This window comes from Etheostoma cragini, chromosome 14 (genome assembly GCF_013103735.1).
Source record: "Etheostoma cragini isolate CJK2018 chromosome 14, CSU_Ecrag_1.0, whole genome shotgun sequence".
In the NCBI taxonomy this organism is placed as follows: Eukaryota; Metazoa; Chordata; class Actinopteri; order Perciformes; family Percidae; genus Etheostoma; species Etheostoma cragini.
The window spans coordinates 3,026,803-3,042,653 of NC_048420.1; the positions used below are offsets into that span (position 1 = coordinate 3,026,803).

The 15,851-nt window shown below is 42.3% G+C and overlaps 1 protein-coding gene across 10 annotated transcripts in view; it reads left to right on the forward strand.

The window, feature by feature from the left end:
- The window catches only part of LOC117957010 (triple functional domain protein-like), an 83,644-nt gene that overhangs the window by 35,372 nt on the left and 32,421 nt on the right, over window positions 1-15,851 (forward strand). For 9 of the 10 annotated variants that reach the window (XR_004659419.1, XM_034892517.1, XM_034892513.1 and 6 more), the window contains 9 exons: window positions 1,305-1,379; window positions 4,889-5,003; window positions 6,614-6,806; window positions 10,264-10,368; window positions 10,643-10,839; window positions 11,313-11,559; window positions 12,289-12,411; window positions 12,750-12,941; window positions 15,306-15,437. Coding sequence is in view for 9 of the 10 variants with exons in the window: in XM_034892517.1 (XP_034748408.1) it covers window positions 1,305-1,379; window positions 4,889-5,003; window positions 6,614-6,806; window positions 10,264-10,368; window positions 10,643-10,839; window positions 11,313-11,559; window positions 12,289-12,411; window positions 12,750-12,941; window positions 15,306-15,437 (1,379 nt within the window). In the remaining variant the exon portion in view is untranslated. Of the gene's footprint in view, window positions 1-1,304; window positions 1,380-4,888; window positions 5,004-5,400; window positions 5,539-6,613; window positions 6,807-10,263; window positions 10,369-10,642; window positions 10,840-11,312; window positions 11,560-12,288; window positions 12,412-12,749; window positions 12,942-15,305; window positions 15,438-15,851 lie in introns of those variants that run through there. The other variant, XM_034892516.1, reaches the window with a different exon arrangement.

Below are 15,851 nucleotides of genomic sequence, written 5' to 3' on the forward strand. Positions count from 1 at the left end.
TCATCAATTACATAAACCAGACCTCTGCTCTGTCTGAAGGACAAACTCTGTGTGTGTGTGTGTGTGTGTGTGTGTGTGTGTGTGTGTGTGTGTGTGTGTGTGTGTGTGTGTGTGTGTGTGTGTGTGTGTGTGTGTGTGTGTGTGTGTGTGTGTGTGTGTGTGTATATGTGTATATACATATATTATATAAGTAGTTTGAACTAGTTTTCACTTATTGAATATCTCCTGACAGCCATTCATTCACTTCTGTCAGAATATTGGCAGCACGGCGGAGGGTTGACGTTTATAGGGTGACAATTTATTATCCAGATTATTGCTGTGGGGTTTTGTTCTGCTTTAATTCTCTTACAAACTGTTCAGTTCTCCAAGACAAATCAGCATGTGAAACACATCAGTCCTTGTGTGCCGCCCCAGAGGATTTTCCCCATGAAATAGCTGCTGTTATGTTATTAGAGAGCCAGTGTTGAGGAAAATATTGACGCTTTTATGAAGCAACTAAATGCTCAGCCACTACTGCGTGATTCATCACTGAATAAGAGTAGTAGCAGACATTTATTTATAGGAAAGTGTCAAAGATTAATAGTCAAAGTCTCATAGTATAGAAGGCAGACAAAGTTGAAGTGGGTTAAGTAGCTATATTTATATTCATTTTTCTCAGATGGCAGCTTGTTGGCCCTCTTTAATTGTGCCATTTAGAAAATATTCTGACTGCGGTTTGTATAGAAAATTGAGGGAATTTTAAAAGCTGAGATGTCTAAATTTCTACATTGAAAACACGCAGTTAATTAATGTTTTTAAATGTGTTTAAGGTTTGTTAAATGGAAATTGTTACATGGAATGTAAGATTGTGGTAATATTTATTTAATTATTTATTTAGGCTTGTTAGTTGGATGGTAGTCTGTATCCACAACCCATGCCATTGCTCCTGAATGTCCTTCTTTTCGGCTGGATGTCCATTACCTTCTGCTTTCTTTGTGTTGTGTTGACATCCTCTCAATGTCTGAGGCATTTAATAGTTTTATTTTATGAGTTTGCTTAGTATGTGTTTGTGAGTGAAACTTACCGACTTTTACTGACTTTATGATGTATGCTATCTAAAATCTAGAAATTGGATTCAATCTCTTGTGGTTAAAAGCTGCATTTCTTCAGATAAATAGTGGATAAAATCTGCTCTGTCCCAAATAATATGCCCTCAAGAAAAGAAGTTAGCTGATATGGGACAAGGCAAAAGGGTCATGCTTTTATTCCTTCTTAAACTTAATGTGTCTTTGCTTTCTTTCTCTCTTCCCTTTTTCTCTATCCAGGTTTCAGGAGAAATGAGGAGATGAGAGCAATGGAGGTACTTCCCATCCTCAAAGAAAACGTTGCCTTTTTGTCAGGTAAGAGTGTGTCACAAGTCTTCTGAACTCTCCACGGTAGACGAGGCTAATGAACTGTACACGTTCTCCCGCTGCTTTTTTCCCTCTAGCTCTCTCTCTTTCTGATAATATTAAGCTGTGCACTCTGCCTGTAAAAACTCACGTGGTCAGACTAGAGACCCAGACTCTTAACCTCAACCCTTCTTCACACTTAGACTACACATAGTACACACACTGACACACACAGAAAGTCATTGTTTAGTCAGTATCAGCGGAACTACAGAATAGTAAGCCACAGCTGTGTCTTTTCCCCCTCCAAGGAAAGTTCAGCCATGTCTGAGACACACACAAACACACACACACACACACACACACACACACACACACACACACACAGTGGAGTCATGCCAGGGAAAACTCACAGGAGGCCGAGCTGGAGATCTGGACTGCCAAGAACATCCAGCAGGATTATTTGTACAACACACAAAAACATTATTCAGCTTGTGCATGTGTGTATTATCATCACATGTATCTACAGAATGTGCGTGCCAATGGAAAAACACTCATGCAGTAGATCTCAGCAGTATCAAATGGAATAACAAAGTGAAACGTCTGTTAAATATAGCCGCAGGCGACGATTCGTGCGTTGTAACCTTTTTCGTCAATAGTGACTTTTTACACATGTGATCCAACGTCATTATGAAACATATCTTGCAAGCTTTGTAACAATTGAACAAACAATGCACTTTGTTTAAAGTGCCTACAACTGATTTTAATTTCTGTGTGATACGGAGCTCAGTCCAGCGCACGGCAGTTTGAGAAAAGCAGGTGGCCAACACAAGAACAATTGCTATTGAAGCCGCAAGCTGCGATTCCAAGCTCAAACCTTGATTTGTGTCATTTCATTCCATGCGCCCCCTCGTGGTCAATTTGAGACTTGCAGTGTATGTGCGAGGTCATTATGTAGACATTTCTTGGACGTTTTGTGTTGATTGGACAAACATTGTCATTTATAGCCTGATTTACGCTGTATCACCTGCAGTTTGTTTGCATTCATACCGCCCCTTGGTGTTCAATTTGAATGAAAGTTTCAGCGTGTGATTCAGGTACTTATGAGGACGTGTCCTAAAAGATTTGTGATGATTGGACAATGAATATGTGATTTATGTTAAAATATGTATAATGCCACTCACCTATCTTGCGCTTGTAGTGTCCCCTGTTGGCATACGTATATCAAACTGTCTGGGTGTATCTGGGGCACTTATCTGAACATACCCTGTGAGTTTTGTGATGATTGGCCTGACGGTTGCTGACTTGTGTTCATTTATGTCCAGAGCCACGCCCCTTTTGAGGTTCATTGGTCAAAAACTTAAAAAGTACTTGAGATATAGACATGCGTTATACAATTTGTAATAAGCTTGATCCATTAATAATTCACTAAAAATCTGGTGGAAATCGGAGCTACGGTGTAAGAGGAGATCTCAAAAATGTGTTCTAGGCGGACCTTAATGATCCGTGAAGCTTTTTTGTAGAGCACATTAAGCTGCTCCTGCGTGAGAAATTTCAAGTCAATCGGACTTACGGTGTGGGGGGGTGTGGCCTTTCAAAGTTTGCATTTTGAAGTCTTAATGACGGAGCCACCATGTGGCTGACTGGGTTTATATGTCTACTGTATGTACACCATTTCCAGTTATTATATATTAAATACATCTCCATGTTTCATGTTTCTTCCTCATTCCTGCTCATCTGGAATTTGAGCAGAATTTAATTATAACTCAAACAGACAAACACAGAAGGGTTCTACCGCTTTGCGGTTTGAACCCTAATTAGTGTGGGTATGTGTGTGTGCTGTGTGCACACTTCTCTTTGGTCTACTTCTGTGTGGAGTAAAGGTCATAGGCAGAAACACAATGATGAGGAAGATGAGTCAGACAAACACACATAAATTGAGAGGAGGAGAGACAGGGAAGTGTTGCCATGGAGCTGACTTACTCTCAGCTAGCGCATCCCATAGTAGTTGCTGGTAGCGTAATTGGCTTTGAATTGAAAGAGGAAGGGAATTAGAGAGGGGACCTCTGGTGAAAAGGAGGGTAAAAGAGCTAAGCCTATTATCCTGAATTGGGCTTCTTAATAATATGGCCATGCTTGCCCTCACTAATGTTTGACACGTGAGCGTTGGATTTTCTCCTCCGAGCAGCCGGATCGAGCCTACAGGGGCACAACAACCCGACTGAAATTACTCATTTGTGGTCTGAGGGCAGTCAGTGTTTACAAGTTCCCATGTGAGTGGAGTGGCTCTGTTCTGCAACTGGTCAGAAACTAGAAGCAAGATAATATTCTTATTGTACCAGATATTCATGATTCAGTCTCATGATTATGTGCTGTAAACAGCAAATGTTACCCAACTACCAATTAAAATGACAAAATCATATTTAAAAGGGTGCATTCAGGCCAGAATACTGTTGAAGGCGGACATGCTGTAAACAAATTGTCAGATATGCAGAAATTGCACCCTGTGAAGGGATACTGCATAAAATACAGAAACCACGCACTTAGCATGCATAGCACTAGGAATTGCAATATCAGTCTGACAGTTTGTCCTTCACTACAGAATTAGTATCTAAACAACTATTACACGGATCGCCATGACATTTTGCATAGAAGTTCATGATCTCTAGAGGATGAATCCTACTGACTTTGATGATCCTTTGGACTTACTTCTGGCACCCCCAGCAGGACCAAGTTTTCAATGATCCTGTGGAATATCTCAGCATCTACTTGATGTATTGGCACAAGTTTTTGCAAACATTCCTTGTCCCCAGATGAAATATTGTACTGGCTTTAAAGACCCTCTGATTGCTCCTACTATTGCATTGATTACCATGCAATTTAGTGCACACATTCACTTCAACCTCAGGACGAATTGTAATCAATTATAACTATATACTTGTAAGATTGATACCATTATCATCAGCCTCAGCAGTACTTTGCTTTTACTTCTAATTACCAAATGTTAGTACCCTGGAAATCCAGAATTCTCGCAAGACCACAATTTGAATTTTCTCAGCGAGTCACTCGGGCATCGAGTAATGCTGCTCATTAACTATGTCCTTGTAGCTGAGCTGCACCAATCACATCGATGTATCTGATATAGGTGGGCGTGAGGCGAGCTGCTCGAGCGGTCTGGATTTCCAGGCTAAAATGTTAGCATGCTAACAAACCAAACAAGGATAGTGAAAGTATACCTGTGAACATGTTGTCATGCTGGCATTAGCGTTATGTGCCTATGTACAGCCTTGCATAGCCCCTAGAATGGTTTTAGAGTCTTAATCTGGTTTATTTTGTGTTTAAATATTACCATGGGAAAAAACATTATCAGCAGAATTGGATGTGAAGCTGCATTGACAATAACACATACAGTATATGTTCTGTATTCTATTATGTTCTTCCTTTAATCTGTGTGTGTGTGTGTGTGTGTGTGTGTGTGTGTGTGTGTGTGTGTGTGTGTGTGTGTGTGTGTGACACCTCAGGCGGGAGAGACAGACGCGGCGGTCCGGTGTTAACGTTTCCATCACGCAGCAACCATGATAGAATACGAACGGATGACCTGAGGAGACTGATCGCCTACCTTGCCGGCATCCCCAGGTTACACATCCTTTACATTTATTCTGTGGTGTGTATGTGTACGTGTGTGTCTGTTGTCATTTTTGTCAGAAGGAGAAGCAATTCCTCAGTACAAAGCGAACACCCGGAACAAGTGGATGAGGCTCTGTAAGCAAACACATGAGAGAGCTGAGATGAGCCTGTGAGGGAGGAATGGAGAGAGAAATAATTCAGCACCAGTTCGCTTGCCGCAGCTTCTTTGCTGCCAAAGATCAGTTCTAGAGACACACTGAGATTCTGAGAGGGAAAGCCTGAGCTAAGAGAGGATATAACAAAAAAAAACAAATGATGGAAAGGAAGGAGGGATCATCAGAGAGAGAGCAGGGGAGAGTGAGGGGGGATTAAAACTGACAGAGATGGAGAGCGCATGTGTGAGGAGGTGTGTGTGAGCGAGTGCGTGTGTGTGTGTGTGTGTGTGTGTGTGTGTGAAAGCAAAACAAAGTGTCGCAGTAGCTGAGGCAGTGCAGCAGCAGCAGCAGCAGTAGTCACTGTGGACGATTAGCTCCTCACCTCGCAGGTAAAACATCTCTCCTCTCCAGCTCTGTGTTTACTTCTCTTTCTCTTCAATGTGCCGCTCCTCTCCTCCCTCTATCTGTCCATCGTCTCTCCGTCTACTCTCTTCTCCACCACATTATCTCTGTGTGGTTTAAAATGTGAGCACATTCACTAAAAACATCTTTTTTTTGTACTGTTTTTTGTCCTTGGCATTCACAACCACACCATTATAGCATGTCATGTTTTGCATATTATAATCTCTCTTAAATGTGTGGTTTATTTGATGGCCAGTGGTGTTCTATTTTTGGAAAGGAAACATCTGCACACTGGCTATCTACTGACAGGCTGTTACGGAGGGAGAGGGAAGAGGTTTGAAAAAGGATAGGTGCATTTACAGTAATAGAGGGAGATGAAAATTATTTTTGTAAGCAAAGTCTGAAAACTGAAGGAGAGGATGGTTTCTAAATGCCTAAGGGGACCAAAAAGAAAAGCAGTCCAGATTTGCTAAATTAAGAAGTAGTAGTAAGAAAATGCATTATGCCAAACAGGCTAGCAAATATCTTTGCTCCTCAATTCATTAGGACAAACTGTTATTTTTGGTAAGATCTTACATAATTAACACAGATTTTGGTTTAAGGTGAGTAGATGTAGTTTGAGTGTGTGTGTGTGTGTCTGTGTAGGGTTATGTCATCATAATGATGGCTAGAACAGAGCACCACAGGAAAATGAGGTTGCACAATTGTGCTGATTATTATTTTTTGTATTTCGGCAGACATTTGTGACTCAATTGCGCAGGTTTCTGTGTGGGCGTGAGTGTGTGTGGGTGTGTGTTTGCTGCGTAGGCTTTTCTCACAGTATAGAAAGTGCGTCATCTCACTGTTTGTTTTGATTCTCATTTCTTTTCTCTGCTTTCATTTTTCAATCTCTATCTCTCTCTTTCTCTTTTCTCTCCATCCCTCTCTCATCCTTTCCCACGCCTGTCATCTGTCTCCTCTCTCTGGATTATACTCTCTCCAATCTCTCACTGCCTCTCCCTCCCTCCCTCCCTCCTCTTCCCTATAATTCCTCCCACTCCCGCCGACCTCCATCCATCCCAGTGAGGAGGTGTGTAAACATGGCTTCACAGTCATCGTTGATATGCGCGGCTCCAAGTGGGACAGCATCAAGCCTCTGCTGAAGATCCTGCAGGAGTCGTTCCCATCCTGCATCCACGTCGCCCTCATCATCAAACCAGACAATTTCTGGCAGAAGCAGAGGACCAACTTCGGCAGCTCCAAATTCGAATTTGAGGTAGGAATGGGAAAACCTATAATTCTCAACAATAACATAACAAATATATCAATGTAATCTCTGCTCGCTGGCTGCTCACTAAATTGACTGCCTCTGAAGCTGCAAACATGTTGTTGTTTTTTACACCTGTTAAAAAGTTTAGTCATATACTGTATTGCCTTACATGACAGCAATATATGTAAGCTAATAGATGACAAATTATGCCATTGAAATATAAACTTAGGAAGGAAATGACTGCAGTTAAGATGTGAGACTATATAGTCACAGCTACCCCATAACTGCTGCTAAGGTGAGGACAAACTTGGCTATAGTATGTTATACTAGGCATTCTTTAATGACTTTTGAAAGCCATTCACATGTAGAGCAACTAAGTGCCTCAATTCTATATGTGCCATTTCGAGGTAATAAGTTATAAAAGTGGAACACTTTTCCTTTTAATATGCCGTCAGCTGAGTTGTTCTAACGACCCGTGTAGCCAGCTAAGCTGCTCATTGTTTGTGATCAGCACACAGCACATCACAAGGACGAGTGTTTGTGATACTGTCAGCCAAGCGTTATTCACATTTTCACAGTTAATTTAATGATATATTCACAAGAACAGGCTTATTTTTATGCTCTGACCGACACCAACATGCGCACCAGTGTGCTCTTACCAATACCGACACAACACTGAACATACCACTGCATGGACGAATCGATGCGGGTTCTCAGCTGTTCAGGTTGTGTGGATGCCTTTGCCAGATTTGAAGCCTGCTTAGAAAATGCCCTCTAATGAGGACCAGATAACAATTTCCCACCCTCCTGTTTGATCTGTTCTTAAAAAAAAGCTTGATTACAATGATAATGATCAGCTTCATAATGAAACATGTGTTGATACAAACCTATATACAGTAACATAGGGGGAGCCTTTGCTTTGCACAGTGGGTGCTCGGAACCCTTTGAACATTGTATTTCTGATGTGTTTCCACTGAGCCTCTGACTACAGCTAGTCAATGCACTGGTGTGGAAATAGCTCCAATTGTTCACATGCTCATACACACACACACACAGGTCGCTGTAGTCGGATGACACCATATTGATTATGTGAGAGGAATTATAGACCAATGCCAACGGGCAGGTTAGTTATCTACGAGCTGCCCTGCCATGCCACACAAGCATTGATTTGATACTCTACATACGTATGTGTTCTGCATTTGTGTCACTACCGGACCTTATACTGTACATTTATAAAGATTGTATGCATGCAGATGACGTTTTTTTCGTTTGAGTAAATTATATTTTCAGTAAACTTTTGAAAAATTGTCCATGCCAGAGAAAACTAGTGTGCTGCATACAGCTATAAACGACAAATGTCCTTCAAAGCTTAAAAGGAAACACTTATTACATCTTGACACAGTTTCTCTTTGATCGCCCTGTGTTCGTCCGTCACTTTAGATTGATGTAAAATTTAAATCCTCCCCGTGTATCAATTACATATTACAATATCAGTTTAAAAAATACAGCAAGGAAATTTCTCCCCGTTTGGTTTCAGTGCCTCTGTGTTTCTGTTAGGCCACCTCCGCACAACACCCCCACACACATGGCCAGAGATGGATGGAGAAGGAACGATAGCTAGATAGCTTTGTGTAGGCCAAACAATGCAGAAACACACGGTTGTCCTTGGGTAAAAAAAGCATAGTGGCTATTTCATTTTACAAAAGCCAGAAGCTCCTCAATTCACACAGAGAAATGCACACACACACACACACACACACACGCACACACGCATTTGTTACAGTAATACTCAGTAATGTACAATGCGCGTAGCTGATTGGTGGTGTGGGGTTTGTGTACATTTGAGTTTTTTTGGATTGTGATAGAACAGTGGATGCTGTAAAATAGTTTTTTGTTTTTAAAATGTTCCATGGTATCATTAAGCTGCTGTGGTCTGGATTGGCATGACGAAGAGGATGAAATGTCCTTAAAAAAAAAAGTCAACATGCCATTGATGTATTAAAGGAGAATTCCGGACAATTTGTAGATTAATTTTGATCACTATAAATATGCGAGTACTTTCGATTGAAAAAGCCCCGACCTGAATTGGTGCTGGCAACACTGAGTAGCTGCAGCTACGTGTACAAGCTTCCATTGAGCTAAAACGGCAGTTAACGGGGCAAGTTTTAGAGTGCCTTTGTGCCTTTTAACAGACACACAATGGAATTAATATGTCTATACAACATGAACAGGGCCCTTACGTAACATCAAGATTCGATGTCAAGTCAGACATTGTTTTAATTCACCTAACCGGTCTTGTTCTTGCTGGTGGGTAAATTGCTAGCCTGGTTAGCTGCTAGAGCTAGCTGCTAGCTGTTAGCTGCTATTGATAAGTGTGTTCAGCCATGATTTTGTGAAAATCATAACCAGCAGTTTAGTGTGTATTTGTAGCTCATCCATTTTGTGTGTCATCTGTCTGGTGCTGGTGAGTAGGAGGCTCAAAATCGGTAATTTAGCACTGTAGTAGTTACGACCATATCAGTTACTTTGTAATTACATGGAATACCTATTTTTGAGGAGGAGATAAACTACAATTCGTCGATGCAAAGGCACGGAGGACACCCACTACAACACCAGGCGCTTGGGGAAATGTTGTCTGCTGCGGGAGGCGATGAAGGCGGGGACGAAGGCTGCCTGCCCGGCTAAGGGATTTAGCACACTGCTAAGTCTCGTACTCACCAACAACCGATAGATCACACACAGAATGGATGAGCTACAAATACAAACGCAACTGCTGCGTTATGATTTTAACTAAAGCCTGGCTGAACACCCTTATCAATAGAAGCTAACAGCTAGCTCTAGCAGCTAACCAGGCTAGCAAGCTACCTACCTGCAAGAACATGATCGGGTAGGTGAATTAAAACAATGTCTGACTTAAAAACCAGTCATTATGTTACGTAAGGGCCCTGTTCATGTTATACAAATGTATTAATTGCATTGTGTGTCTATTAAAGGCACAAAGGCACTCTAAAACTTGCCCAGTTAACTGCCGTTTTAGCTCAGTGGAAGCTTGTACACGGAGCTGCAGCTACTCAGTCTTGCTTGCACCGATTCAGGTCTGGGTTTTTTCAATCAAAACTACTCACATAATTTTAGCCGGCAGAGAATTCTCCTTAAAATTATTAATTACATTGCTTTCTCTAAAAATACCATTAAACCATTAAACCTGTGTTGCTGGGATTTGGGAACTAGAGGTTTGCCATGTTTTCTCTAAATTACAAAATCTTCAACAAGGCAAAGTCTTCTCTAAATTACAAAGTCTTCAACAAGGCAAGAAGGCAGCAAAGAAATGCAGTGGAAGGAGAGATAAGAAGCATTTTGTACTTAATTTCCTGAAATGAACCTAAATCCGCCTAAACCCCTTTCAATCTCTCTCTCTCTCTCTCTCTCTCTCTCTCCTTCCCCCCCCTCCCTCCCTCCCTAGACTACCATGGTGTCACTAGAGGGCCTCACGAAGGTGGTGGACCCCTCCCAACTGACGGCTGACTTTGATGGCAGCCTGGAGTACAACCATGAAGAGTGGATAGAGGTGAGATGCCCCCCCCCACCCATCCTGTCACTCAAATCTGTCTGGCTGATCCAAAAATCTATTTTGAAATCCCTAAAACCCCCATGACATTCAAATGCAGAGGTGCTGTACTTAATGAGCGGAGAGCAAAAAGCCAAGTGCATGAATGAGATTGTCTCCAGCTGTAGTGGTAGAAGAGGGTAATGGTTCGGGTGTGATAATTGGTCGTTGAAACAGAGCTGTATTCGTAAACTTACAGTCCCCCACTCAGGTGTTTTGCTGTGTTTTTATCCAGGTGCGTGTGGCGTTTGAGGAGTTCTCTGGGCACGCCACCCAGATGCTGACTCGACTAGAGGAGATGCAAGAAACGGTGTCAAGGAAAGACTTTCCCCAAGATCTGGAAGGGGCCAGACGGATGATAGAGGAACACGCCACGCTGAAGAAGAAAGTCATAAAAGCCCCGATAGAGGAGCTGGACACCGAGGGACAGAGGTAAGCACACAGAAATACTTATGATGTTGTTTTCCTTTATTTTGCTTGGTTTTTGACTGAGGAGTAGGGCAAAGGCTGGAAACTGTAATCAACTTCTTTCAAATGTTTTTCTATCCGCCTGATTGTTATCTCAATTTTGAAACAATATGGTGTCTTCCTCCTCTCTATTAAGGCTAGTTATTTTCCCCCACTTTCAAGTGTAGTTATAACATTAATATAGCATTAGTGTTTTAGTATGAGTTCACAATAATCCAATCCTTGCTAATGTAACAGTATAAATGGAATGGTTGTTTATTGTATATTACTTCTATCAATGGGATTTCTATTTGTGCTAAACCACTCAAACATTTCTCATATGACATATTTCACACACATGCTAAGCTTTGTTCAGTAAAGAAATTGTGGCAAATCACAAACATGAGTAATGCTATTACTCATGCTTGACATTAAAACAACATGAAACCCATCTCCAGGTTGCTCCAGAGAATCCAGAGCAGCGAGTCCTTCTCCAACCGTAACGGCAGCAGTGGCGGCGGCAGCAGCAGCAGTAGCAGCGGTGGGATGTGTAACGCCGACACGCAGGGCCTGGTGCCACGGATCACCCAGCTGCTGGACAAACTGCACTCCACCCGACAACACCTCCACCAGGCCTGGCACGTCCGCAAGCTCCAGCTGGATCAGTGCTTCCAGCTCCGCCTGTTCGAGCAGGACGCAGAGAAGGTCGGTGGATGCTAGGAGTCGGGGGCTGTCATTCAGCATGAGCAGTGATGTAGCGGTAATCTATAACCACTGTCTGTGATCACTGTAAGGCATACAGCTGCCAATAGAAGCATTGATTTATGCTGTGTATGCAGAGCTCATTAATGTCCTTTTCTTCCACAAATAAAATGGAAGATTAAAAACTGCATAGCTTTTCCCATTCACCACATCCCAGGAAGAGAGACTGGAAGATGGAGAACTGCAGGTGCAAATCCACCTATTTGGCAAATCCCCCCCCCCCCCACCCCCCGACGGCTCATGTGATGACAGCTGCAGCACGAAATAGAAAGAGACAGGGAGAGAAATTTAGAAATCCATGTTTGAGTGAGTAGAATAAAATAGCAGGTTGCAGCAACAGAGAGAGAGCTGCAGTCTTGGATACACTGCAGTCGTAGGAGCTTGTTGCTAGGACACCATAGGCCAGGAGTTTGTTCTCTAGGAGAGCCTGAGAGGATACTCTTAATAGAGGCAGTCCATTTCTCTGTATTCTGGCCGGGAAAGATGACAACGATCCGTACACTGCAGCAGTACCCAACACAATCAGTCAGTCTACCCCCATGGCTAAGTGCCAACTGTTTGTTTGCAATGATCTGTGAAAGTTAACGGTGAACCTGTGCCGTGTGTGTTTTCTCATTTGGTGAACTTTTATTTTTTTTCTCTGTGTATGTTCTGTCATTCCCCGTGCTTCAGATGTTTGACTGGATCATGCACAACAAGGGTTTGTTCCTGGCAGGCTACACAGAGATTGGAAACAACCACCCCCACGCCGTAGAGCTGCAAACCCAGCACAACCACTTTGCAATGAACTGCATGGTAAGATACGCACACACTGATTCCCCGCTGGAGGCGATGCTTTTCCACCCACTTGGACTATCACGTCGTGCCCTGCACTTAGCGTCAACCTCTAGTGCTGTGTTTGAGTGTTTGTTTGGAGCAGCTTGTGTGCATATTTTCTGCGTGTTAGCAGCAGCACAACTAGGTATTAAGTAAGTCTGTTCTTTATCCACAGGCGGCCTTACGTAACAGTTATGAAACCGTTGAAAAGAGTAATCAATCTAGTCACTTAAAGTTTTTCATTTAATTTGCGTAATATCTCCACAACCCTCTTTTCCATGGTCTCTTTCCTTCTCTCTCCCTGTCCCGCCGTGCAGAATGTATACGTGAATATCAATCGCATCATGTCAGTGGGCAACCGACTGCTGGAGTCGGGTCACTACGCCTCACAGCAGATCAAGCAGATCTCGGGCCAGCTGGAGCAGGAGTGGAAGGCCTTCGCTGCAGCACTGGATGAACGCAGCACGCTGCTGGAGATGTCATCCAGTTTCCACCAGAAATGTGACCAGGTGCGTCAGACACAAAAGTGGTAACACAGGTGTAGGGCTGTTTTGTGTGAATAACCGGTCTGAAAGACTGAAAGATGGTGATTTCTTTATCATATAAGACAAGTAAGCACGGTAAGTCTTCACATTTGAGACTCTTCAACCATTACATTTTGGACATTTCCCTTTTAAAAAATGACTTAAATGATCAATCGATATTCAAAAGTGTTGCTGATTAAATGTTCTGGCGATGAACTGATTGTATAATTGCTTTACCTCTACTGAATTCGCAAGAATATAGAAAATCATCGGAATTTCCAGCCCTTTAGCAGACCTTCCCAGCCTGTCTAAAGCTCATTAATTACTCACAGTATTTGTTATTTGTTTTATTCATGGAAAAACTATTCCTTCAGGTCCAGTACAGTGGGAACGTAATTCAGTAAAACTCACATTGATGTATCTTTGGAACCAGCTGAGGTGTTCACCAACACTATCTTAATGATGGCTGCACACAGACACATATGCACACACTTTAGGGGTTTAAAATTCCCATTTGGCCTCATTAAATCTATAAGGCCTAAAATATGCATTGCATTAACATATATTTACACACACACATGCAGAATGTTAGTAAGGTATTTGTTATTGCTGTAATTTCTGTCTGTGCTCATTAGGCGGGCCACTATAGAATGACGTATGGCACACAAGAAGAATCCCAACTAGGGAACATGGGGGGTGCGACTTCTCCGACCTGGAATATTGCTGTCATCAGATCAGCCTTTCATGTTTTTGAGCTAGAAAAGAAACCGCTTCTTTTTCTTCCTCAGAGGTTTCACCCCAACCTTTTCTTCTCAACACATACCGAGAAGCCCATTTTACGTCTTTGTTCTACTCATGGCTCTTCCAATTATAACGGGAGAGATTTTTAAAACGCAATAATGAGATCATTTCAACTTGTGATATTTCTTTGAGGCCACCCTTGCTGTTGTTTTGTTTTCCTCCGCTCCCACAGGGGTGTATTTCAAGTTCTTGGAAAGCACCACAGGCCAATAAATGGCACATTCAGCCATGTAAAATGTTTCTAGAAAAACTTTAAATGAACATGCCGACTTATTGGGACTTTAGCTTATTCACCATATCCCCCAGAGATAGACAAGTCAATACATAACCTTCTCATCTCTGTGCGTGCTGCAACTCTGTCTGACGCCCCCAGCATTAGCTTAGCCTAGCAAAGATCCTGCAGGTAACTGGTTCCAAAGTAAAAGCTAAAGTCATGAGCGTTAGCTCTAGCATCGCTTATTTTTTCTGGGGTGTAAAAGTGCATTTGTGACTACACAGTAACATTAATGGGGATAAATGTAGCCCGAGAACAACTTCATTAGTAGTGACCACCCTATTCATGTAATAGTGTTATCAAAGTTACCACTGTTACAGTAGTTAGTCCTCTAAAACATAACGGAACACTTACCGTAGCTGCAGGGGATCCACTTGGTCCGGTCTGTACTATCAACGGGATGGCCGCATCCATCAGCACATGTTTCATGGTCCGTGTGGCTAATTCCATTTTTTCATAATAATCATCCTCATTAAAAACACAATGGTTCTTGAAGGTGGCTACAGGTGTATTTGGATCCATATCCGGAGCAATTATGGCCATAGAGTCAGCGTTTTTGGTTGAAATTCTATGAAACACAGTGGTATTACCTGGTCTCCCCTGTTTATTGTCGAAGTTCTTTACAATACAGCAAACACCTATGATTATAAACTATGCTTTTAGTATCTAGTAATTGTTAACTCTATTACTCCAACTCTGAGCGAACTCCAGGTGAACTCTCTGCTCCGTAACCGGGCTTCTCCGCCCTAGTAGCAGAAGTAGCACTGCTTTGCCTTTTTGAGAATATAGTACCCAGTTAGTATGGGGGGATACGGTGAACAAGCTAAAGTCCCGATAAGTCAGCGTGTTCCTTTAAGAAAGCTCATAACCATAAAAAAGGAGATTTGAGCATCTTTAAGCTCAGTAATAGTATAAATAATAATGTCTGACTTGCATGTGACTGGGCGCCTCCCTAGGGAGGTGTTCCAGGCACGTCCAGCTGGGAGGAGGCCTCGGGGAAGACCCAGGACTAGGTGGAGAGATTGTATCTCCAACCTGGCCTGGGAACGCCTCGGGTTCCCCCAGTCGGAGCTGGTTGATGTGGCTCGGTAAAGGGAAGTTTGGGGTCCCCTACTGGAACTGCTGCCCCTGCGACCCGATACGGATACGAATGAAGATGGATAAATGGATTGATGCATGTGACTCCTTGGAAGATCACGCTGTGTCTCATGGGAAATGCCTTACATCTGAGGGGCAGTGTGTGTAAATGTAAGCGTGCGTTCCTTCCCCTGCAGTACATGACTAACGTGGACTCGTGGTGCAAGGCGTGCGGCGAGGTGGATTTGCCTTCGGAGCTGCAAGACCTTGAAGACGCCATCCACCACCACCAAGGCCTGTATGAACACATCACTGCTGCTTACTCTGAGGTAATACCACACTTCACCTATACATATATAGTCTGCAAAACAATTAAGAAAGTAACCAAAGATTTGAAAATAACATTTTACATTACACTAAAGCACGGACTGTTTAACTGTTTAACTACTTTTTAATACACTTCTAAGAGTAACAATTAAGTCAATTTTGTTTTTAGAACATAATTAACATACAGTAACTGCAACTGGGTAGCTTTTCTCTGTTAGTGAAATTTATACTATTGACAAATTTAAGTTGCTCTCACAAACTCTGGAAAATGCAGCTCTCATTGTTTGGGGAAGAATTACATTTTGTACACTAGGATAAAGTAAAAGTGAAAGCTACGTCTACACAGTACTATTCTGTATTTCGAATTTAATTTAAAACAGATGACTACTTAAACACGGAATATATAAAATGAATTG